At 43.1% G+C, this 23,176-nt stretch overlaps 1 protein-coding gene across 2 annotated transcripts in view; it reads left to right on the top strand.

Annotated features, from left to right (window-relative positions):
* Window positions 1-23,176, top strand: part of GCH1 (GTP cyclohydrolase 1) — a 62,829-nt gene that overhangs the window by 3,757 nt on the left and 35,896 nt on the right. The window contains exon 2 of one of the 2 annotated variants that reach the window (XM_021102249.1): window positions 2,628-3,470. In XM_021102249.1, the coding sequence (XP_020957908.1) occupies window positions 3,131-3,470 (340 nt within the window). In that variant the 5' untranslated portion in view covers window positions 2,628-3,130. Of the gene's footprint in view, window positions 1-1,956; window positions 3,471-23,176 lie in introns of those variants that run through there. The other variant, XM_021102253.1, reaches the window with a different exon arrangement.

The following is a 23,176-nucleotide window of genomic DNA, read 5'->3' as shown; positions in this document are numbered from 1 at the left end:
GCTACTGCTCTAGAAATGAAAGGACTAAAAATAAATTCCTTGGCTTTTTTTCTTTTTTCTTTTTGGTTGTGCCTACAGCATGTGGAAGTTCCTAGGCCAGGGATTGAACTCACACCACAGCAGTGACATCACTGAATCCTTAATCTGCTAAGCCCAGGGAACTCCACCTTGGTTTTTTGATAAAAAGCAACTCCCAGGTTCGGTCCAAGGTGAAAATGAGTCTCTTTCTGGGTTAAAAACATGAATGCTGTTATAATCCCTGGCTGTGAATGCTCATAGTTTCACTGTAGAACCATTTCATACTAATCAGTTCTACAGGATCTATTGCTCCTCTTTGACTTTATTCCTTCTTTTTCTCCTATTTCTGCTTATAACCATCCTTGTCAATTATCGATATTTCACTGTTAAACTGTTTATATAGTTTTGGTATTTCTAAAACTTCCTTGTACATTTGGGCATTTGGCTGAAATGCACTGCCTCCATAATATAGAACAAATCCAGAGACCTTGTACTGATAATTGGCAACAAAAGTGCTGTTGTCGTAGTGGCAGTGTTTATAAGAAAATGTAAATTTTTAGGATAAAAATTTCATTAGAAATTGCTTTGGGAAATAAATTAGTTAACGTTTAGAAGGCAAATGATTGCCACTAAAAAATAGTCATATTGAAAAGCATCTCTATTTTAAAAATACCTCACTTAGGGAGTTCCCATTGTGGCTCATTGGGTTAAGGACCCAAAGTAGTCTCCATGAGGATGTGGTTTTGATCCCTGATCTCACTCAGTGGGTTAAGAATAAAGCATTGTTGGAGTTCCCGTCATGGCTCAGTGGTTAACAAATCTGACTAGGAACCATGAGGTTGCAGGTTTGATCCCTGCCCTTGCTCAGTGGGTTAAGGATCTGGGGTTGCTATGAGCGGTGGTGTAGGTCGCAGATGCGGCTCAGATCCTGCGTTGCAGTGGCTGTGGTGTAGGCCAGTGGCTACAGCTCCAATTCGACCCCTAGCCTGGGAAACTCCATATGCCATGGGAGTGGTCCAAGAAATAGCAAAAAGACAAAAAAAAAAAAAAAAAGAATAAAGCATTGCTGCAATCTGCATCGTAGCCCACAGATGCAGCTCGGATCTGGTGTTGCTGTGGCTGTGGCTGCTGGACTCAGGTGAATCTTCATTTGACCCCTAGGCTGGGAACTTCCGTATACCACAGGTGTGGCCATAAAAAGAAAAAAAAAATAATACCTCACTTGGTATCTTTGCTTTCATTTGTTAAATACAAGGCCATCCTTTAATTCTGTCTTGAGCTATGCTTAAAAGAGTTTGAGACCTAGTGGACATTTCTGACCAGGAAATACCATTGGACATTGGACAGTGCAGTTAGAGGGGAAAAATATTATAGGACCTTGCAGGTGGGGGTGGGGTGGGGGAGTGGGAACCCTTACAATAAATACTAGCAGTGTGACAAAGAGGCTTTCCAAGGGATGTTCATATTTCTTGATTTATGTAATTCGATATTTAATGTATATAGAAATTCGGTAACTATTTTTTTTCCTTTCTTTTTTTGGCTTTTTTTAAGGGCTGCACTAGCAGCACATGGAGGTTCCTAGGCTAGGGGTCCAATAGGAGCTACCGCTGCTGGCCTACACCATAGCCACAGCAATGCCAGATCAGAACCGCATCTGCAACCTGCACCACAGCTCTTGGCAACACCGGATCCTTAACCCACTGAGCGAGGCCAGGGATGGAAGCGGCAACCTCATGGTTCCTAGTTGGATTCGTTTCTGCTATCTCAGGATGGGAACTTCTCCAGGAACTATCTTTAAAAAACCCACTTACCCCAATAATTCTTCTACTTAAGACTAAAGGTGCCTAGGAGGCTAGGTTTTTCCCATTTTCTTTCCTTAATGTATAGAACAGCGCTATGCTTGGAATAGACATCCAATAAATACAAATTACTACTAAAAATGACTGAGCTACTTTATTAATATAGAATAATTCCAGAGGCTTCCCTCTTGGTTTGTCTAAGCCTAAGCCTTTAAATACCTGTTTATACGTCAGAAAATCAGCATTAGAAACGCTCTGGAACAAATCATAAAATAGTAATTTGATACATTTTAAAACTCACCTTTGGCATTATGAAATAACCCCTCTAGCGAGGAAAAAAGTCCATTTTTAAATCTTAAAACAGTCAAAGCAGATGTCACTGGCTGAGTCCAGCTGATCAATAATATTTCACAACCTGTACCAATATCACAGGAAAGGAGCTTTAGCACGTCACTCTAAAATGATCAGCGCCGATTCCAAGTTTGTCTTTCCACAAAACGCAAATGGGTTTTTAACGAAAGCCCTAATTTTTATTTGCTTGCAAATCAGTTTCTGCAGGGTCAAAGTTCTGGCCACCATAAATACCATCCTCCTGGATACAGGGACTCACGTAAGGGCCACTTTGTGTAACATTCCCTCCACAGCGGCCAGAGGGCTCTCTTGGTTGGCAGGTGCGTTGGACGTATTTTTAACTAACCAACGCAAGCATTTCAGGCCATATTATTCTCTTGCCCTAAAAGCAGTAAGAGGTGGTTTCCTTACTCATATTTTAACCCCGGGTGAGGCTACCTGTTTGCTTATCTTTCACAGGAAGAGGGGACCAGAATACTTCTGATGCAGCGGCCTCTTTGCCTTAAGAGGAAAGGTCTGAATGGGCACCCAGACCATGCCTCCGCCAAGCCGAGGTTCCAGCTCCGAACGCCTGCCTCCTTTAAGACTCAGTTCATCCGGCAACAGCCAGAGAGGGTCCAACCCAAGCCTCACGGCTGGCGCAGCGGGAGAGGTTCGGTCGAGGTCTGCAGCACAGCTGCTGGCCCCTAGGGCACCCGGAGGGGGGCGGAGTGAAGGGGCGGGGCGAGCGCCATGACGCGAGGAGGCTCGGCCAATGGGAACGCCCCGCGGCGCCAGCCAAGCCGCCAGCAGATAAAAAGGAGGCGCCGCCACGCTCTCCAGTCTCGGCTGTTCCGGGCTCGGAACGTGATATTGGCCGCAGGCCTACTTTCCTTGGGTGACTTGGGTCACAGCCCATTGCTTGCCGACGAAGTTCACTTGCAGCCTCTGACGCGTCCCTCCGGAGCGGCAGCGACGCTTTCATGGAGAAGGTCCCGGGACGGTTGCCGGCGAAGTCGCGGGGCGCCAGGTGCAGCAATGGATTCCCCGAAGGGGAGCCGCCGCGACCCGGGCCGAGCACGCCGGCGGAGAAGCCGCCGCGGCCAGAGAGCCAGAGTGCCCAGCCGGCGGACGGTTGGAAGGGCGAGCGGCCCCGCAGCGAGGAGGACAACGAGCTGAACCTCCCCAATCTGGCGGCTGCCTACACGTCCATCCTGCGCTCGCTGGGAGAAGACCCCCAGCGGCAGGGGCTGCTCAAGACGCCCTGGAGGGCGGCCACGGCCATGCAGTTCTTCACCAAGGGCTACCAGGAGACCATCTCAGGTCAGTGCGCCCGCCCGCCGGCGTGCCAGCAAGCGGGAGGTGTCGCGGGAAGCGCGCGCCGGCTCCGGGAAGTTTCCGGAGTTGCTCACTCTAGGCGGAGGAAGCCGAGTACTGTCACCTTCCAAACCCCGCCCTCTGCCCTGGCCCCGTGGTCCTGCCAAAGAGGGCCCTGTGTGGGACGCAGTCCGGGCGCCCAGGGAAGGCCTCTTCACCCGGGGTCTGGCTGCTGCGGCTCTCGCGGGGTCCTGCCCTCCTGCTCCACGCAGTCCTCGCCTACATCCTCGGGTTGGGGGGACTGCGGTCGCGGAGCCTCCCCACCCCCTACCCCCGACCCCGATTGGGAGCCTGGAGCCCTTTTCATCTGAAAGCCAAGGCCGGATGCCTAGGGAACCTGTTGAACCCAGATTCGTGATACGGATCTCCTGGGCTCGTGGAAGTGACGGCTTCCTAGGTTATCCCTTCTCTTGAGGTCTCTTTTTTTTTTTTTTTTTTTTTTTTTTTTGTAGGTGTGGGGTGCAGCTTTAGCTTCGTGTGCTTGGAGCGCAGGGGTGGGGGTGATCCTTCTCTGCAAACTCGGGGACCCGCACTCTCGCTGACCTGTCAGGGCACCTGGGTCCTCAGAAAGTTGTTTTTGTTTACATCAAGTTCACTCCAGCTCAGGACTTTCCCAGAATTTGGTATAGTTTTGGGACAGGCTTTCCCGGAGGTTGAGGTTTCTTGGGTTAGTTTTCTGGCTTAAAGCCTTCTCCTCTTTTCTTTCCTACTCCCGAAACCCCAAAGCAGGAAGGCGACTTCCTGGCGGTTTGCTGGCTTTAGGACCTGGAGTCCCTCTGTCGCCCATCCCCTACCTTCCATCCCCAAAGAGCTGGATTGGGCAAGTGCTGTCTGCACCTGGGGATGGCGGGACTGGTTTGGCTTTTGCCCAGTAGGTCAGGAAGCAGGGGCACGTGGGACAAGGGGTGATGGTGGTAGAAAATGACTGAAGACTTTGCTATGTATTTACGGGGTGAACAGTGTTGGTCATTAACTTTAAAAAAAGGGAGAGTAAAAAAAGCTCTGACTTTTTGTTCCCCAGCTGAGACCAAGAATGTTTTACAGTGCACATCTTCTTTACCTTTAGGTGACATTTATTTCTTTGGCCTAAGAAATCTTCTGCTTTCACCATTTCTCAAAGAATAGCAGTGCTGCTTTCAGAGTAACTTCCCTGCTCAGGTTATTTCCCCCCTCAAATTTGTGGAGATTACTCGAATAGATTCTGGGAAAAACAAAGTTATTTTTGCCCAGTCTCTCCTACCCCAAAGGAAGTGTGGGAAATCAGTGTGAGAGGGGTGAGGCCCAAAAAGGAAATGACACTACATCCTAAAGCCAAGAAATGGATGTCTACTTCTGTGTCCAAGTTCATTTTTTTTACCCCTTGTTACTTTGGAGCCTCAAATGCCGAATTTCAAAATGCAAAGACTGAAGAATGAGCATTCCTCATTTGGTGAATATTCTATCATTTGGTGAATATTCTATCATTTGGTGATATTTCATGATGTAATGAGGAAACATCTTCTTAGGGCCTTGCTCAGTCTGCCTCTTGTGGACACTGAAAATGTCCACCACCCTTGGTCAGGCTTTGGGAATCTTGCCCTAATAGAATTCACAGGAGAGAGGAATTTCTGACCCTCAGGCAGGTCACAGAATTACCTAAAGTGTCTCAAAAAGTCTTAAATATTAGTAGAAGTTTGTTTCATGAGCCACCGAACTAATGACTGAAAAGAACACTACATTCTACTTAAAAAACAGTTCTAATCAAGTGTTAATTTGTTATTGAAAAAGCCCACGGACCTGGGAACAAAAATCAGATTGGGGGAATTTAATAACCAGGCTACACAAGAGGGCCTGGAGTAACTGCTTAATGGGAACCAGGTTTCCTTTTGGGGTGATGAAAATGTTCTGGGACTGGAGAAGGGTAGCACAGCGCTGTGAATGTGCTTAAATGCCACTGAATTGCACACTTTAAAATGGTTAAGATGATGCGTGTTACATGTATTTTAGTTTAATAAAAAAAAATGTTGGGCGTTCCCGTCGTGGCTCAGTGGTTAATGACTCTGATTAGGAATCATGAGGTTGCAGGTTTGATCCCTGGCCTTGCTCAGTGGGTTAAAGATCTGGTGTTGCTGTGAGCTGTGGCGTAGGTCGCAGACCTGGGTCAGATTTGGCTTGCTGTGGCTGTGGTGTAGGCTAGCGGCTGCAGCTCCGAATGGACCCCTGGCCTGGGAACCTCCATATGCCGCTAGTGCAGCTCCAAAAAGCAAAAAAAAAAAAAAAAAAAAAAAAAAGGCCCATGGACTACTTAAAAATTATTAATAGCTATTAAGTGAATACTTTTTATGCTTTAAGTGCTTTATGTGGATGGTCTTGGTTAATACTTATTTTTGAGGTAAACACCCATGATCAGGAAACTGAGGTTGCCAGTGGTAGAGCTGGTGTTTGAAGCTAGGCAGAACTCTTAGCTGCTTCCTTATGTTGCCGCTTAGTGAGATGTATCAGTGTATCTTCTCTACTAAGCATTTTAAACTGAGTTCTAACCTAATACATGGGTCACCAGCAGTAAAGAAAGGTGGAGTAGAATGGAGACAATCAGTCATATGTAGTAAAGGTAAATATTTTGAGAAATTTCCAAGTAGGTTTTATAGGTATGATTTTTGGGGGTATGTACTAGCTCCAGATGTATTTCTTTTCTTTTTTTCTTTTTTCTTTTTGTCTTTTTAGGGCCTCATCTGCAGCGTATGGAAGTTCCCAGGCTAGGGGTTAAATTGGAGTTGGAGCCACTGACCTACTCCACAACCACAGTAAGGTGGGATCCAAACACATCTGTACCCACACCACAACTCATGGCAACATCAGATCCTTAACCTGCTGAGCGAGGCTGGGGAATGAACCTGCATCCTCACAGAGAGACAATGTCAGGTTTTTAACCTGCTGAGCCACAAGGGGAACTCCTCTATTTCCTATGTTTGTTGTGGTCAAAAGTTTGAAGGCCTCTATTTAGAGAATCACACTTAAGAACTTAATATTGATTTCTTAGAGGTACCTAAAGAGAAGTAGAGGATGGCAAGGATGATGGTGAACTTAAAGGAATGAACCTGAAATGATGGTGGTCCAAGCCTTGTACCGACCTGGGTGGGAGAGAGAAGGAAGGATACTTTATAGAAAATACAGAAGTAAGTAGTAGAGAAAACACTGATACCCAACCCCTAATTTTTATTTCTTTGGAGAGCATAAGTCAATGCATAAGTCAACTATAAATTGTTTTATTTTTATTTTTATTTTTTTGTCTTTTCTAGGGCTGCACCCATGGCATATGGAGGTTCCCAGGCTAGGGGTCTAATCGGAGCTGTAGCCACTGGCCTACAACCAGAGCCACAGCAACGCTGGATCCAAGCCGTGTCTGCAACCTACACCACAGCTCACGGCAACACCGGATCCTTAACCCACTGATTTGAACCCAAGGTCAGGGATCAAACCCACAACCTCGTGGTTCCTAGTCGGATTCATTAACCACTGTGCCACAACGGGAACGCCTAGATTGTTTTAGATAGGAACAAACTTCTTTGAAATTGTCACTTTTCTAGGCTTGTAAATAAGATACTTAACATCTTTTGTATCTCTCTTTATTAATTCCTGGTAAATAGCGTTGACTTAAGTGTTGTAAAATATGAAGTAAGTAAAATAAGTTGGTACTTTACATTCCCCTAATTATTATAATTTTTTTTCAGTTCCTTCTGAGTGGATTGATGCTAATTTCTGGTGTTTGGGGCATTCGTCAGTTCTCCCAGCACTGCAGCTTATCATTATGACCCTTGCCTGGTGCACCTTTCTTTACTTTCCAGTGTGTACCTTATTATTGGTGCATCTGTGGTCACCTGTGATGGGGCTATGTCAAGGTTGTGCAAGTCTCCTGGTTACCATTCACCACTGGTCTCTAGCTTGTAGTGGAAGGAGGGACACTGCTATCTCCTCTCCCAGGGACTGGCTGTCCTTGAATAGTATCACAGGATGGTCCTTGGACGAGCTTATTTTTATCTATTGCTATCCCATTTCGGTTTAACCACATCCTAGTTCTCTTACATAGGCGGGGTTTTACTTTAATGAGGTCTCCTTTCTGCATATTTCCTGTAGTTCCACCATTTTAAAATTCAGAACCTTAAATAAATTGGAGAGTCTACTATTTGCTTCATGTCCTTGTGTCTGATCCTCCCTTCTCCCCATCCTCTTTGGTATAAATGGGAACCTCTTAGTGTTCCCACCAAAGGTTAAATGCATGTAATTTGTCTCATCAGTTGTCCTTTTTATGTTTATGGGAATACACAAGAGTCTTGTCTCTTTTGTCACAGTTCTAGTTAAAGTAGGTTTTAGCTTGTCTTATCTAGGATGCCAAGGCAGTTTTCATAAATCAAGTTGACAGTGTCCCGACTTTGGGAAGAATGTGAGCCTGTATATATATATATATATATATATATATATATATATATATATATATTGCAGCGAGAGGTGATGGCATCACCAGTGACTGTCTCCCCACTCTGCCTCGACCTGGTGCACAGCAAGATGATAACTATTCTTTAAAGGTAAAGCGAGGCAATTAGATACTTGATTTACACAAAATGAGTCTTAGTCATTTCATGCTGAAATGTGCCAGCCCTCACAAAAAGGTTTCTTTTTGAGTCACGACTTCTGTTATTTACCAAATCAGACTGCCTTGGTGTACTATGAATGGTAACAACTTCTAAGATGTGAAGCGGGGAGCATATTGTGGGCGAAAGGTGAGTGTCCCAAGTTTTTAAATATGTTATAGAGAAGTTAATCTCATCACTCAGAGGTTCTATTTTGGATGTGTGTAGTTCCTTTAAATCTTGACTCACTAATAAGTTTTGTTTTAATTCATTTTGTTGATAAATACTTAAGTAGGACTTAGTTCTGTGTATTGCCAGAAAGGGTACTGTGAATAAAGAAGAAAAAATAACAAGACTGTTGAAGTATATGACTGGAATTTGGGAGTAGACAAAATTGGTTAAAGCTGTTAAAGTCGTTGAGCATGGAGGAAGAGAAGCTAGTCTTAACAGTCTCTTTTAAAAATGTATTATTGGAGTTCCCGTCGTGGCGCAGTGGTTAACGAATCCGACTAGGAACCATGAGGTTGCAGGTTCAGTCCCTGCCCTTGCTCAGTGGGTTAAGGATCTGGAGTTGCCGTGAGCTGTGGTGTAGGTTGCACACGCGGCTTGGATCCCGAGTAGCTGTGGCTCTGGCGTAGGCTGGCGGCTACAGCTTCGATTCGACCCCTAGCCTGGGAACCTCCATATGCCATGGGAGCGGCCCAAGAAATAGCAAAAAGACAAAAAAAAAAAAAAAAAAAAAAATTAAAAATGTATTATCTATTATTTATTAACATTTTTTTTTTCTGGCCTGGGAGGAAAAGTCACTACATGTAACTTCAAAATGCCAAGCAAATTGGTACTTGTTTTAGTTTCACTGGGCTGCCATAACAAAGTACCACAACCTGGACTGTTTAAACAACAGAAATCTATTGTCTCACAGTTCCGGAGACTAGAAGTCTGAAATCTAGGTGTTGGCACGAACATATTCTCTCTGAAAATCACAGGGGGTGGTCCTTCCTTGTCTCTCCCAGCTTCTGATGGTAGCTTTCAGTCCTTGGTGCTCCTTAGCTTGCAGCTGTTTCACTCCCATCGATGCCTCTGTCAGGGTCCACATTGCCCTCTTCTAAGGCCATCAGTTACATAGGACTGAGTCTCCTTTACTCCAGTATGCTTTATTTATTTATTTTTTTGGCTGCGGCATGCAGCAACCTGATGTAGGATCTCAGTTCCCAGACCAGGGACTGAACCCTGGCCATAGCACTGAAAGTGCCGAATCCTAACCATTAGACCACCAGGGAACTCCCACAATATGCTGTATCTCAATTTAGCTAATTATATTTGCCGTCACTCATTTCCAAATAAAGTCACATTCTGAGGCGCTTGAGTTTAGGACCACTTACCTTTAACACAGTTCAACCCATACCTGTTTGAGCTGACATCTGATTAACAACAAACACCACTGATCACTAACTACATGCTGAACATAGTTGTGAATTCTTTACATGTATCACCTCACTAGTTCTCACAGTAGCCCTACAGGGTAGGTAACATTAGCCCTATTTATAGGGAAAAGGACACTGAAGCACAGAGAGAACTTGCACAAGATCATATCTGAAAAGTAGCTGTGTCGGGAGGATGACAGAGAATAAGAATCATCAAAATCTCTCATAGTCTCTTTAATTTTTTTTCTTTTTTTTAGAGCAATACCCGAGGCATATGGAAGTTACCAGGCTAGGAGTCGAATCGGAGCTGCAGCTGCTGGCCTACACCTCATCTGCAACCTACACCACAGCTCATGTCAACTCTGGATCCTTAACCCACTAAGTGAGGCCAGGGATCGAACCTACATCCTCATGTTATCTAGTTGGATTTGTTTCCACTGAGCCATAACGGGAATTCCCATAGTCTATTTAATTTTAATCCTAATATTTTACTGATTTATTTGAATCACCTCCTCTCCTCCTTCCTCTTTGTATCTTCTCTACTGTTTTCTTTGTCCAGCTCTGGAAACTAATGCCTGGGCTGGGCATTCCCCCACTGACTCATTTGCCCTATATTTCTCTAATTTGAGTCCAGTATTTGGTTGAGTCAGACTGCAGTAATAAAATTTGCCAGGAGAGGGCAACTACCTAGTCTTTGATGATCCTAGATTATAAATCCTAGATTATATGAACAATTCTTAATTCCAGGTTATATAATAAATAGATTCCCTATAGTTATACATTCCCCTTTGAATTTATGGCAGTTAGAGGGACAATTTAGATTGGGTTAATCAAAGATTGTCTGAACTGAGGTAAAATTGTTATACTCAAGGTTGAGGAGACATTTTCTTACTAGAATTTTGTTCTGTTCTAACCTCAGTCATAGTTTTTTAGAAAAAGAGGACCTATCTGTACTCACGTTTGAATCCCTAGCAAATTGCTCAGCACATATCGTCATTTGATGAATGTGTGAATTGATTTCCTAAAGACAAGGACCACTTTTTTTTTTTTTTTTTGTCTTTTTAGGGCTGCACCCATGGCATATGGAGGTTCCCAGGCTAGGGGTCAAATCAGCTGTAGCCACTGGCCTATGCCACAGCCACAGCCGCACAAGATCCAAGCTTTGTCTGTGACCTACACCACAGCTCACGGCAACGCTGGATCCTTAACCCACTCAGAGAGGCCAGGGATTGAACCTGCGTCCTCATGGATACTAGTTAGATTTGTTTCTGCTGAGCCACGATGGGAACTCCCCAAGGATCTCTTCTTAATTCTTGTCTTTCAATGACCACAGTGCTCTGTGCATTGGTATTCAATCAATGCTGGCTTTTTTTTATACACTGAAGAAAAACATAAGGGACTTAGCTTTATGAAAAAGCCATGGAAATGATTTCTAGCAGATCTCTGAACACTTCTAAACCAGGGGTCACCCCTTAGACATCTTTGTGTCCTTCATAGAGTCCTGCACCTGAGAAACTCACCTGCTAGTTGACATGGCTCCTTCTATATCCAGTCAACATGTTATTCAAGGTATCCATTGAAGCAACTAACCCGTTTCCCTGGCACATCAAAATTCTCATGGGGAAGAATCTCTAGAAAATCTTTCAGGATACCAAGGTATATTATTTCCTTGTTTGATTGGCAAAAAATCTAGAAATTTGATATTGCATTACATTATTGAAGTTATAGGAAAACATATTACGCTTGAGAGTATAACTATCCTTATGGAGACTAATTTGGCAACATGTATCAAATACAAATGCATATATCCTATTTGAAAATGCTGCCTCGTGAATTACATACATGAAATGACATATGCTGAGGGTTAGTCACTGTAGCCAGGAAAGGAGGCATCCTACATGTCTAGTCCCCTTAGAATGGCTAAATGAGGCAGAAGAGTTATATTTTACAGAAAAAAAGGTGGAGGAAGGGACAATAAGTGTTGTTTATATTGGTATTAAGAGTTGGGGGATGCACAGAAGGTTACATGTTAATCAGGGATATGAACTGGGTAGATGGCAGATAAGTGGAATCAGTACTTTTCACTATATTTATTTATTTATTTATTTTTTCCTTTTTTTGCAAAGGATGGTAATACCTACTTTGCCTGGGCTTTTACAAAAATTAAGGAGGTATGTGAAAAGCTCCTGATAATATATTCCTTTTTTATGGTGAGGAAAAACTGTGCATTTGGGTTAATCAGAAAGTGTTTTAAAAGAACGTGGGAAGTTTTGCAGGCCTGAGGCGCAGCAATGTAAAAAATCCAGTTACTTGGAGGCTATCATGCTGTGAGGAAGCTCTGCCACATGGAGAGGACTCACGTGGATGTACTAGCTGATGGTTTTAGCTGGGGGTCCCACCCAACGGCTGATACCAAGCACTAGACATGTGAGTAAAGACTCCTCCAGGTGATTCCAGTCCCCAGACAACTAGTGGTCCTCACTGTGGCCCAAGACTTTGTAGACCAGAGGCCATTCATCTCCTCTGTGCCTGTCTGAATTCCTGACCCCCGACGCAATAATATAGTTGTACACAGTTGCACTAAAAGCAACTGCAACAGCTTTTGAGATGAGGGTGGTTAGAATTTGCATTTGTGCAGAAGGAAAGGGAGGAAATAAACTGGGCAAGAGATGGCATGAATGAAGGCTAGAAATTTAAGTGAATTATCGCTGTAAGGCTGATGGTCAAAGCTAGGAGAATGCCTGAGCTCCTCAAAGGAGCAGAGGAGGAGATATTAGCATGCCACCTGTGGGAAGAGTGAGAGAAGAGTCAGCCGAGATGGCCCTAAAGGAAGACTGAGAGGCAGGAGATGGCATTAAAAGGAACAAGGAGCCGAGGAAGAGGTCAAAGATGTGGTAGACTTGAGTGGGATTGCATGGCTTCACATCCTGTCACTGCCCTGCTGTGCCTGAATTACCTCACCTGTAAATTGGGGCAATAAATGGTACCCATTCGTTTTGGGGGTTATTTCGAGGATTAAATGAGTTAGTGCACATGAAGTGCTAAGAGGAACCCAGCATATTCGAAGGGCTACGGCACTTCATGGTCACCATGGGTACTGAGATTTCATTTGAAGGTGATGTTAGTAGTTTCAGTAGCTTAATGTGTTCAGAAACTGGATTGCAGGACTTTAGGGAACAATTTGACAAATTACAGGAAACAAGAAATTTTTTGAGGGTATTTTTCCTGACTCGTAGGATCCCGTGAGATTCCCCCTGGCTTGTATCAAGGGAGCAACATGCTGGAGGCTGGTGAATGAAAGTTTTAGGTGTTAAAGAGCAGGGTTTGGGCGCCCAAGCCCTGGGAAGCTGCCAGATGTGTGCGTGTGATCTTGAATGATCTTCCTGTCAACTCAGAGGCCGTACTCACTCTGAAGTGGTGGAAACTGAGGGCGCTCTGGTCATGTCACTTGTCAGAGGTCACAGAGCAGAACCTAGGTGTGTGTGATTTCAGCTCAAAGCCAGTGTGTCCTGGCTTATTTCACTTAACATAATGCCTTTAAGGTTTGTCTGTGTTAAGAACATCGTTTTTTTGTTTGTTTGTTTGTTTGTTTTTTTTTTGCTTTTTGGGTCTGCACCCACAGCATGTGGAGGTTCCCAGGCTAGGGTTCTAATTGGAGCTGTAGCCACCAGCCTACACCAGAGCCACAGCAATGCAGGATGTGAGCCACGTCTGCGACCTACACCACAGCTCACAGCAAGGCCGGATCCTTAACCCACTGAGCAAGGCCAGGGATTGAACCTGCAAACTCATGGTTCCTTGTCTGATTCATTTCCACTGGGCCACAACGAGAACTCCAAGAACACTGTTTTAAAGTTGGAAGAGACCTGCTTGTTCCTCCTTTGCACAAATGACTTATTCTGTAGAATGTCGTAGATTATTAAATTTGTAAGTATCATATGTTTACTTATTTTAAGAAATTTTTAGAATTAAGGACATAGTAACTGTGTGTGTATTTATTTATCAAACACCAAGTCTGTGAATGACCGTGTGGCAAGTGTTAAAGGAGAAACGAAACTGGTCGGCCTGAGCTTGGCCTTCAAGGAGCCTGTGGTCTGTGTTAGCAGGGATCTGATGCTAAGTTCTTGCAGAGAGGAGCAAGTGGGTTTCTGTGTGGTCTGAAGGAAGGTGAGTTCTTCTGGCGGAGAGACTTGAAACCACAGATGACTGTGGAGGGAGGTAGATTTTGAGCTGAGCCTAGAAGGAAATTTATTTTGATTTTTTTCTTTTAAACAGAAATAATCGCTGATAGTTAAGGGAAGGTTATAGTCTTAAGTGTTCTGGAATAAAAAAATACACTAATATTCATAGGTGTCTGTACCATTGAGTTAAAATTAAACGAAGCTTTCCAAGCAATTAGTTTATTTTAAACTCTTTAAAGATCAGCATGGGAAGGCATTAGGGCTGGCTTCCTTCTCTGATGTTTTTAAAGTCCATTCAGGCCAGTCAGCCCTTCTCATGACCTTTACCTGAACACACATTGCCGGTTTGTCCAGTCTTTATTATCTGGTCATTCGTTTCATCTTGCATTTCTTCTATCTCATGAATCCCCTCAGTTACTTGTGCTCCAAATCCTCACTTATGTACTTCCTAACTGTCTTTAGACTCTCTTATGTTCTCTTTATGACTCTTAGTCATCTCTCACCTGAAGCATCTTCCTAACTGGTGGCCTTGCCTCCTAGCTTGTCCTGCCCCTATTCATTGGGGCCAATGTGATTTTACAGACATCCAGTTGGTCTCCTCCTTCCAAAAATACTTGACTCGTTTCCTCGTGTCTTTCCTCGCCATGGCTGTGAGGTTTTGTTGTGTTCCAGCCTCTTGCCTGCATTTTTTTTTTATCTTTCATCACCATCTCCTCACAAGGGGCAATTCACTATTTTATTTACTTATTTATTTTTAATTTTTTTTTGTCTTTTTAGGGCCGCATCTGCAGCATATGGAGGTTCCCAGGCTAGGGTTCTAATCGGAGCCATAGCGGTCGGCCTACACCACAGCCACAGCAACACCAGATCTGAGCCACGTCTGCAACCTACACCACAGCTCACGGCAAGGCTGGGTCCTTAACCCACTGAGCAAGACCAGGGATCGAACCTGCAACCTCATGGTTCCTAGTCACATTCGTTAACCACTGAGCCATGACGGGAACTCCATGCAATTCAGTATTTTAGTTTAATGCATAGCGTGTTTTGAAAAACCACTCTGTCTCACCATACTGCAGCTGGAGACTGAGGTAGAAGTCTGTCCTACACGAGGCTTGTTCTGCAATATTTGGCCCTTATCATCTGCTCTCTTCCTCTAATTTTCCCTCCTTTTTTGGGGGGGCGGTTTGGTTGCTAACCATGAGACACCACTCCTCCACACCACCCCATCAACAGCAATGGCCTCTAGAATTATATGAACAAGCAACCAAGCAACAGGTTTAGGTGAGGAAATTGGAAGTTGCTAAGTTCCAGGTTGAATTTTTTTTGAGACCTCGTTGGTCCAGATGCTGTTTCAGTGAAGTTCACAGCTGTTGATGTGAAGCATGATGTGCTTTATATACATGTATTTGTTTTTATTCTCCAGAGTCCAGTTCAACAGAAATCATTGACAAATGTCCCAGGCAGGGAATTTGTCACTAAATAGCTTAAAATACAATTACATGGATTGTATAGTTTATGCCTTCGTAAGGCGTTCATGAGCATGAGCATAAGAGTTCAGCTGAGAGGCTGTTCACTCCGTGAGGGCTCTGCCGAACTCCAGAGCACTTTAAGGTAGAGCTGTTGTAGATCACACCTCTCTTACCCACCAGCCCCCTTTAGACACAAGTGCTTCCATTGATGCCAGGCAACTCAGGAGGTATGCCGCTCTGATTGCCCATCAGAAACAGTTTGCCTTTCAGCCATAAGGGTAAGGTGCAGTTTGCTGACAGCCTCCAGCTGTTAATGCCTTCGGGATTTGCCTCAGTGGAGGCCCATGCTGGTTTTTTTTTCATTTTAATATCCATCTCTTTTTATACCACCTCCACCACAGTAAACTGAGCCTGCTTGAGGGGCGGTCCTTTACAAATGAAGTAATTTATAAAAGGGAGACAAGTCTCTTAGCTGCATATTTAGCATGTTAGAAATGTTTACTGATGTAATATCAAGGGTCCCTTTGATGTTTCTTAAGCTATTTTAGTGTGTTAACTAAGAATCATCCTGATGTAAAGGGAAGAACAACTAGTCTGGACTAGTCAGGGCATCTGCGCTAACAACTAGTTTATGACCCTGCACAAGTCACTTTCAAGATCGGGTCTGCAGGGCAAGGCGGTTGGATTTGAGTTGCATTGTCACCCCGAGGTCTAAAGTATGGGCACACCTGTCAGCAGCGTCTCCTCCCTCACTCTGTTGACTTCTAGCAGCTGACAGGTGAGGTCCTAGCAAGGACCTCAGGCTTCTTTTGTTGCTGGAGGTGCTGTTTTCCTTTGAAACATTCAAGCCACACAGATAGTTTCTATGGTAACAGGTCCCTCTTATTTTTCTTGTGATGCAGATTTTCTAAAAGGTTCTTTGTCAGTTCGCCCTTTAGGGTTGGTGGTCTTCTAACCTATATCCCCTTTGATTGGACAAAGACTTTATTTAGAGACTTTCCCCTCAGGAATATTGCAGATACCTCTCCAAGAATAAGCAGTTGCTAGTCATACTGACACTTGAAGTTCTAGTCTATTAATAAAGCGTCATATCAATTAGAAGAGGAACTGTTGAATTTGTTGGTAGAACAGTAATAACAAGAAAAGTGATATTTTGTTAGAATCAGGACTTTTACTTTTCATTGACAAAATTTCCAAACACAAAATAGACAAAACTGTTTAAGGGACAGCTGTCTACTTAGTACCTAGCCTCGAAATTAAGGTTTTGCCATATTGTCATGGTCTGCTCTTTTCCTGAGAGCAAATCAGAGATGTGTATTTATTTAGAGGTGAAATCTCACACTAGGAAGTGTTTTTCTTCTTAACTGTTTATACTATCCTTTGTAAAATTACCTATTAATTCCTTCCTATCATTTCATACCTAATCTACATTTAAATTTCCCTAGTTGCCCCAAACGTCCTTCACTCATGATTTGTTCAAACCCACTCTGTATCTATACATTTGCGTTTGATTGTTGGGATTTTAATCTAGAAGACTTCTACTATCCCTCTCTCCCCCCACCACTGGTCAGAGATTGTAAGCTGTCCTGTAAGATGCTCCACCTTGGAGGAGATTTGGGTGATTGTTTTCTCCTTGTTTTCATTTAACTTGTTTCTCTATCCCTCATATTCCTGCAAACTGGAAGTTAGATCAAAAACTTGATGAAATTCAGGGAAAACATTTTTAGCAAGAATACTCTTTTCTTCATGTGATATCATGATCAGGAGACACACAATGTTTAGATCTTGAAGATTTTAAGACTCTAGTTGGTTTAAAAGCAATTTTTTTTTTTTTTTTTTGTCTTTTTGTCTTTTCTAGGGCCACACCAGCAGCATATGGCAGTTTCCAGGCTAGGGGTCTACTTAGCTGTAGCCACTGGCCTACACCACAGCCACAGCAATGCAGGATCTGAGCCGCGTTCTGCAACCTACACCACAGCTCATGGCAATACTGGATCCTTAACCCACTGAGCAAGACCAGGGATCGAACTCGCAACCTCATGGTTCCTAGTCGGATTTGTTCACCACTGAGCCATGACAGGAACTCCTGAAAAGCAATTTTTAATTTTTTTAATTTAATTTTTTAATTTTAATAATATATTTATTTAAACTAACATGTCCAAAATATTTTTTCGACATATAGTTAATATAAAAATGAGATATTTTATATTCTTTTTTTGTACTAAGTTTTTTAAAATTCAGTAGATATTTCATACTTAAACAATCTTTCAATTCAGACTAGCCACATTTCAAGTGCTTAGTAGCCATATGTGCTTAGTACCTACTAGGTTAGAAAGAGGAGATCTGGATCCATATTGATGTTACCAGCCATGGGCCAAAAAAATAGTGGTATTTTCTGTGGTAAGGGAGTAGACATAAAAATAAAATAAGTTTTTTTTTTTTTTTTTTTTTTGTCTTTTGTCTTTGTTGTTGTTGTTGTTGTTGTTGCTATTTCTTGGGCCGCTCCCGCGGCATATGGAGGTTCCCAGGCTAGGGGTCGAATCGGAGCTGTGGCCACCGGCCTACGCCAGAGCCACAGCAACGCGGGATCCGAGCCGCGTCTGCAACCTACACCACAGCTCACGGCAACGCCGGATCATTAACCCACTGAGCAAGGGCAGGGACCGAACCCGCAACCTCATGGTTCCTAGTCGGATTCGTTAACCACTGCGCCACGACGGGAACTCCTAAAATAAGTTTTTGACTCCAATTTCACCAAGAGACCAATCAATTTCTTTTAGTTGTTCAGGATCCACTTCCATTGACTGTAGTGTTTGCACCTTCATGACACAGGTTTTTCCTGAAAAGCAATTTTTTAAACCTTTTTTCTAAGGATAAACTTCCATAGAGAAGTTTTTTTTTTTTTTTAAAGCCTTTTTATTAGTTTGAAGATTTAGTGGGATTCTTTCCTCTGAAACTGTTCCAGTTTGATTTCAAAAAGTAAAGGTCAATGTAGTATTACATTACTGAATTCTCCTGCATATAAACCAGATAAATAGTAGGTAAAACAGTATTTTGTGATGATGTGCACCAGCTCTGGGTTGTAACAGTTGGTGGATATCAGGCCACTCTTTCTAGCTGTTCTCCTGTGCTGGCAGTTAGCTTGGCCCTCTCCTCTCCTTCAGCCTCCATATTTCTAAGTAATTTTACGTGTTCTTTAAAAATTAGATTCACTTTCTTCATTTCCTGTGTGTCATTGACTTTAGTCCTTGTCACCTCATGGCTGCAGTAATTCCTGATTGGGCTCGCCAGGTTCAGACTTCTGGTGGGTGGCGATGGAACTTTCATCGGGAATCAGAAGACAGGAGTCAAAATCCAGCTCTTTAACATTTGGCTTTTCCTCAGCAGGCACTTAGTGCTTCCAAGTAGAGCATCAGTTTTCCCATCTGTCAAATGAGGATGATAAATTTTGGCCAGTGCAGTGTGTGGCAAGACTTGAAAAAGGTCATGAACTAAACATAAATTTTAACTTGAAAAATATGCTAAAATGGAAGGGAATCTGTTTTCAGCCCAGGGCATGATCCATTCAGGCAGTGCACCTTTCCTTTTTTTGTTTCCTGCCTTTCTGTTTCATCTCATATAGTCCCTCCTTTCCTCACCCCCTCTAGAAAACTCTCTTCCTATCCATGCTGAAGGCCTGACTCCATCTTGATCTAAACTTCAGCTGTATTTCTTCTCCTAGCCCATAATTTTCCCTTTACGTAAATATTGCCTTTGTAGTTTAGCTATAGTCATTCTCCAAATAGTTTTTCAAATAGGCCTATTATTTTCTCAGATTTTAAGGTTTCTTATTTGTCTTTTCTAGGGCCACACCCAAGGCATATGGAGGTTCCCAGGCTAGGGGTCTAATTGAAGCTGTAGCTGCCGGCCTACACCACAGCCACAGCAACACCAGATCCAAGCCTCATCTGTGACCTATACCACAGCTCATGGCAACGCCAGATCCCCAACACCCTGAGCTAGGCTGGGGATCGAATCCTCCTTCTCATGCTTTCTAGTCAGGTTCATTACTGCTGAGCCACAACGGGAACTTCCACCGGTTAGTTTCTTAAATAGCTGATATTTTTCTGGGATATGGGTACAGCTTTCTTGTGTGAGGTCCTCCTTCCTCTACTTTTCTCAACTGGACCATGTGGTCCTTTCTGCCACCTGCTCTGAAGTTGGCTTCAGCTCCTTCTCTTTGTCTCTCCTCTTGTCACCGCCCCCAGCCTCAGTCTCTCTTCCCAGCCTCCTCCCCATCTGCTGTGCAGAGCTCCTAGTACTCTGCAAGAGTTGTCACCCTCTGACTTGGTGACAAGTAGTGAGGGTTTATGGTGAGGAATTATGTTATCCACTGTTTGGCCTTGCTCAACAGCAAATTAGAGCCAGTGGTGAGTCCATTTTCAACCCTTATCCTCTCTCATCTCTCAAAAACTTATACTCTCAGCTTAACTGGTTATCAGAATTGCTTGAGTTTTTAAAAAACATAATCCTGGGATCACCTCCACACCCAGTGAATCAGACTTTGTTGGGATGGCTTGGGAAGCTACATTTTCCAAGGTTCCCTATGACTGGCCTTATTTGGGAGCCACTATTCTAAAAGGTGATCTCTTGGAGTTCCTGCCATGGCCCAGTGGAAACAATCTGACTAGCATCCATGAGGACACAGGTTTGATCCCTGGCCTTGCTCAGTGGGTTAAGGATCTGGCATTGCCATGAGCTGTGGTGTAGGTCGAAGTCTCATCTTGGATCCTGTGTTGCTGTGGCTGTGGCTTGACCCCTAGCCTGGGAACCCTCCTATGCTGTAGGTGTGGCCCTAAAAAGACAAAAAAAAAGATGATATCTTGTTGCCTAATCATTTGTCATGAATGATAAAGGCTTGATACCCTGCTGGTACTTATTTTTTGGATAGGATAAAGATGGTTCCCTAACATCCATCAGTATGAAATTTCATGGTGTAAGCGAAAGTGGGATAAGGCACGAGCCTAGTAAAGGCTTTTGAAGCAAATGTTTAGTTGATCATATTGATATGTTCTTTCTTTAGAACTGCTGTGAACCAGACCTTGTTGCCACCATATATTTTGTAAATTCCATTTGAACAGCAGGATCATGAAAGATAGACAAAAATTATTCAATTGAAAAACTAAATTTGACAATTGTGTATTTTTTATTTTATTATTTTTTTTGCTTTTTTATGACCACACCCATGGCATATGGAAGTTCCCAGGCTAGGGGTCGAACCCAGAGCTGTAGCTGCTGACCTACACCACAGCTCACGGCAACACTGGATCCTTAACCCACTCAGCAAGGCCAGGGATTGAACTTGAGTCCTTATGGATACTAGTTGGATTTGTTTCTGCTGTGCCACAAAGGGAACTCCTGGACAATTGTGTATTTTTAAAATGACTCCTTGGATATATTGTTTCTTTATTTAAATAGCTTTGTAAGAATTTTATTTATTTATTATTATTATTATTTTTTGTCTTTTGTCTTTTCAGAGCTGCACCCGGCATATGGAGGTTCCCAGGCTAGGGGCCTAATTGGAACTGTAGCCACCAGCCTACAGCACAGCCATAGCAACTTGGGATCCAAGCCGCATCTGTGACCTACCCCACAGCTCACGACATTGCCGGGTCCTTAACCCACTGAGCGAGGCCAGGGATCAAACCCTCAAACTCATGGTTCCTAGTCAGATTCCTTTCTGCCGCGCCACAACCGGAACTCCAGAATTTTATTTTCATCTACCACAAATTTTCAGAGTAGTAAACTGCGCCCAGAATGAGAGTTCTTTGGCTTGGATAATTTTGAGAGTCAATGGTATATATGATTGGCAGCCCGCAGTTTTACCCATGAATAAATCTAAACAGTTTAAAACAGGTGCTTTACCCTACCTCAGTACAGAAAGCCACTAGCCCTTGCTGTGCACTCTCAGAAGCTACTGGTGGAGGGGGAGGTAATTCTGTTGTAATTTGGCCCTGATTTCTAACACTCTTGCCCAAGAACCTGGGAGTCATGTTGAATTCCTTTTTCAAAACCATCCTCTTACCTGTGAGGACCTTGTGGCCCTGGTCACAGTCTGCACAAAGCTCTGCAGAGAACTTGCTTCTCTGGACTCTTTTAATTCATTCCTTCTACTTTATCATTGTCCTTCTTGAACCACCATGCTTGTGGCTCCCTAAGAGCCAGTAAAGTAATCGTGTCTGGTTAGCGAGATTATATGTACTTCCATTTTCTTATTTCAGTATTTTGATGTCTTATAAATAAACTATAACAAACATTACTGTTGTAATCAGGAAAAAAGTCTCAGTTAACTTCATATATGAAATTTGTCTCTCATTAATAGATGGAGTGTTCATGACAAGGCCATCTGAGAGGATGGGAATAGCTTACTGTCACTCTATTTTCCGAATGAAACAGTCACATCAGTACTGTTTTGAGGGCAGCCAGCATATTTATTTCAATAGTCTTGGCTATGCATTTCCCCCCCAGCTTTATTAAGATATAAGTGACATGCAACATTGTATAAATTTAATGTGTGCAATGGTTGATTTGATATGCTTATGTATTGCAGTATGATTACCACCATAGGCTAGCTAACATCTCCATCACATCACATAATTATCACTTCTTTCTCCTGATGAAAACTTTGGGGAGTTCCCGTCTTGGCTCAGTGGTTAATGACCCTGACTAGCATCCATGAGGACATGGGTTCAATCTCTGGCCTTGCTCAGTGGGTTAAGGATCTGGCATTGCCGTGAGCTGTGGTATAGGTCGAAGACGCGGCTCGGATCCTGTGTTGCTGTGGTGTAGGCCAGCGGCTGCAGCTCTGATTGGACCCCTAGCCTGGGAACCTCCTTGTGCTGTAAGTGTGGCCCTAAAAAGACAAAAAGACAAAAAAAAAAAAGAAAAAGAAAAAGAAAAAAGTTGAAGATCTACTCTCTCTCAAACTTTCAAATTTGTAATACAATATTGTTAATTATAATCAAAAGGAGGGGGAGGAAGTGGGATGGACTGGGAGTCTGAGGTTAATAGCTGCAAACTATTGCATTTGGAGTGGTTAAGCAATGAGATCCTGCTGTATAGCCCAGGGAACTATATCCAGTCACTTGTGATAGATAGAACATGATGGAGGATAATGTGATAAAAAGTATATGTATATATATATATGTGTGTGTGTATATATATATATATATGTGTGTGTGTATATATATATATATGGCTGGGTCACTTTGCTGTACAGTAGAAATTGACAGAACACTATAAATCAACTATAATGGAAAACAATAAAAATCATTAAAAAAAAAAGCCGTGCATTAAACTCTCAGGATTTTCTCGCCTTCTAACTGGAAGTTTGTACTCTTTGACTTATCTTCATCACCCTTCCAGCCCCTTGTAACCACCATTATACTCTCTGTTCAGCTTTTTTAGATTCCATGTATGAGTGAGATCATACTTTTATCTTTCTCCATTTGACTTATTGCACTTGGCATAATACCCTTAAAGTCCATTCATGTTGTCTTAGCTGTATTTTAATTGCTTAGAAGAAACATGGGAATTTATCACTGCCAAGGATGGCAGGAAGGAAAGTTTCCAAAATCACCAGATTTTTACTTTCTTTGCAACGCATTGGATCTTTCCTGCTGACAGACTTGCAGTTTTTGTTTATGAAATAAGTTCACGGAGCATATCAAAGCTTTGCAGCATCTCTGTCTACTCCAGCAGATGGTGCGAAGTGTTGTCTAAAGCCATCATAGTTTCTGCCATTATGTCAGTCTGTGGAATGTTTGGGATCATGCTTATTTTGGCCAGTTTAAAAATGTTAACTCTGTCCTAGGTGCAAAAAGCTGTGTAGGAAGTACTAACAAGGGGTGTATTACCATGATGGACATGAAAGCTGAGATAGGAATGTTCTTTCTTCTTTTAATTTGTTTTAATGTTGCTCTTACTCATATG

The sequence above is a fragment of the Sus scrofa genome, chromosome 1, assembly GCF_000003025.6.
Source record: "Sus scrofa isolate TJ Tabasco breed Duroc chromosome 1, Sscrofa11.1, whole genome shotgun sequence".
Lineage (NCBI taxonomy): Eukaryota > Metazoa > Chordata > Mammalia > Artiodactyla > Suidae > Sus > Sus scrofa.
The sequence above is the reverse complement of the archived record's forward strand: the minus strand, read 5'-3'. Positions and strand labels throughout refer to the sequence as shown.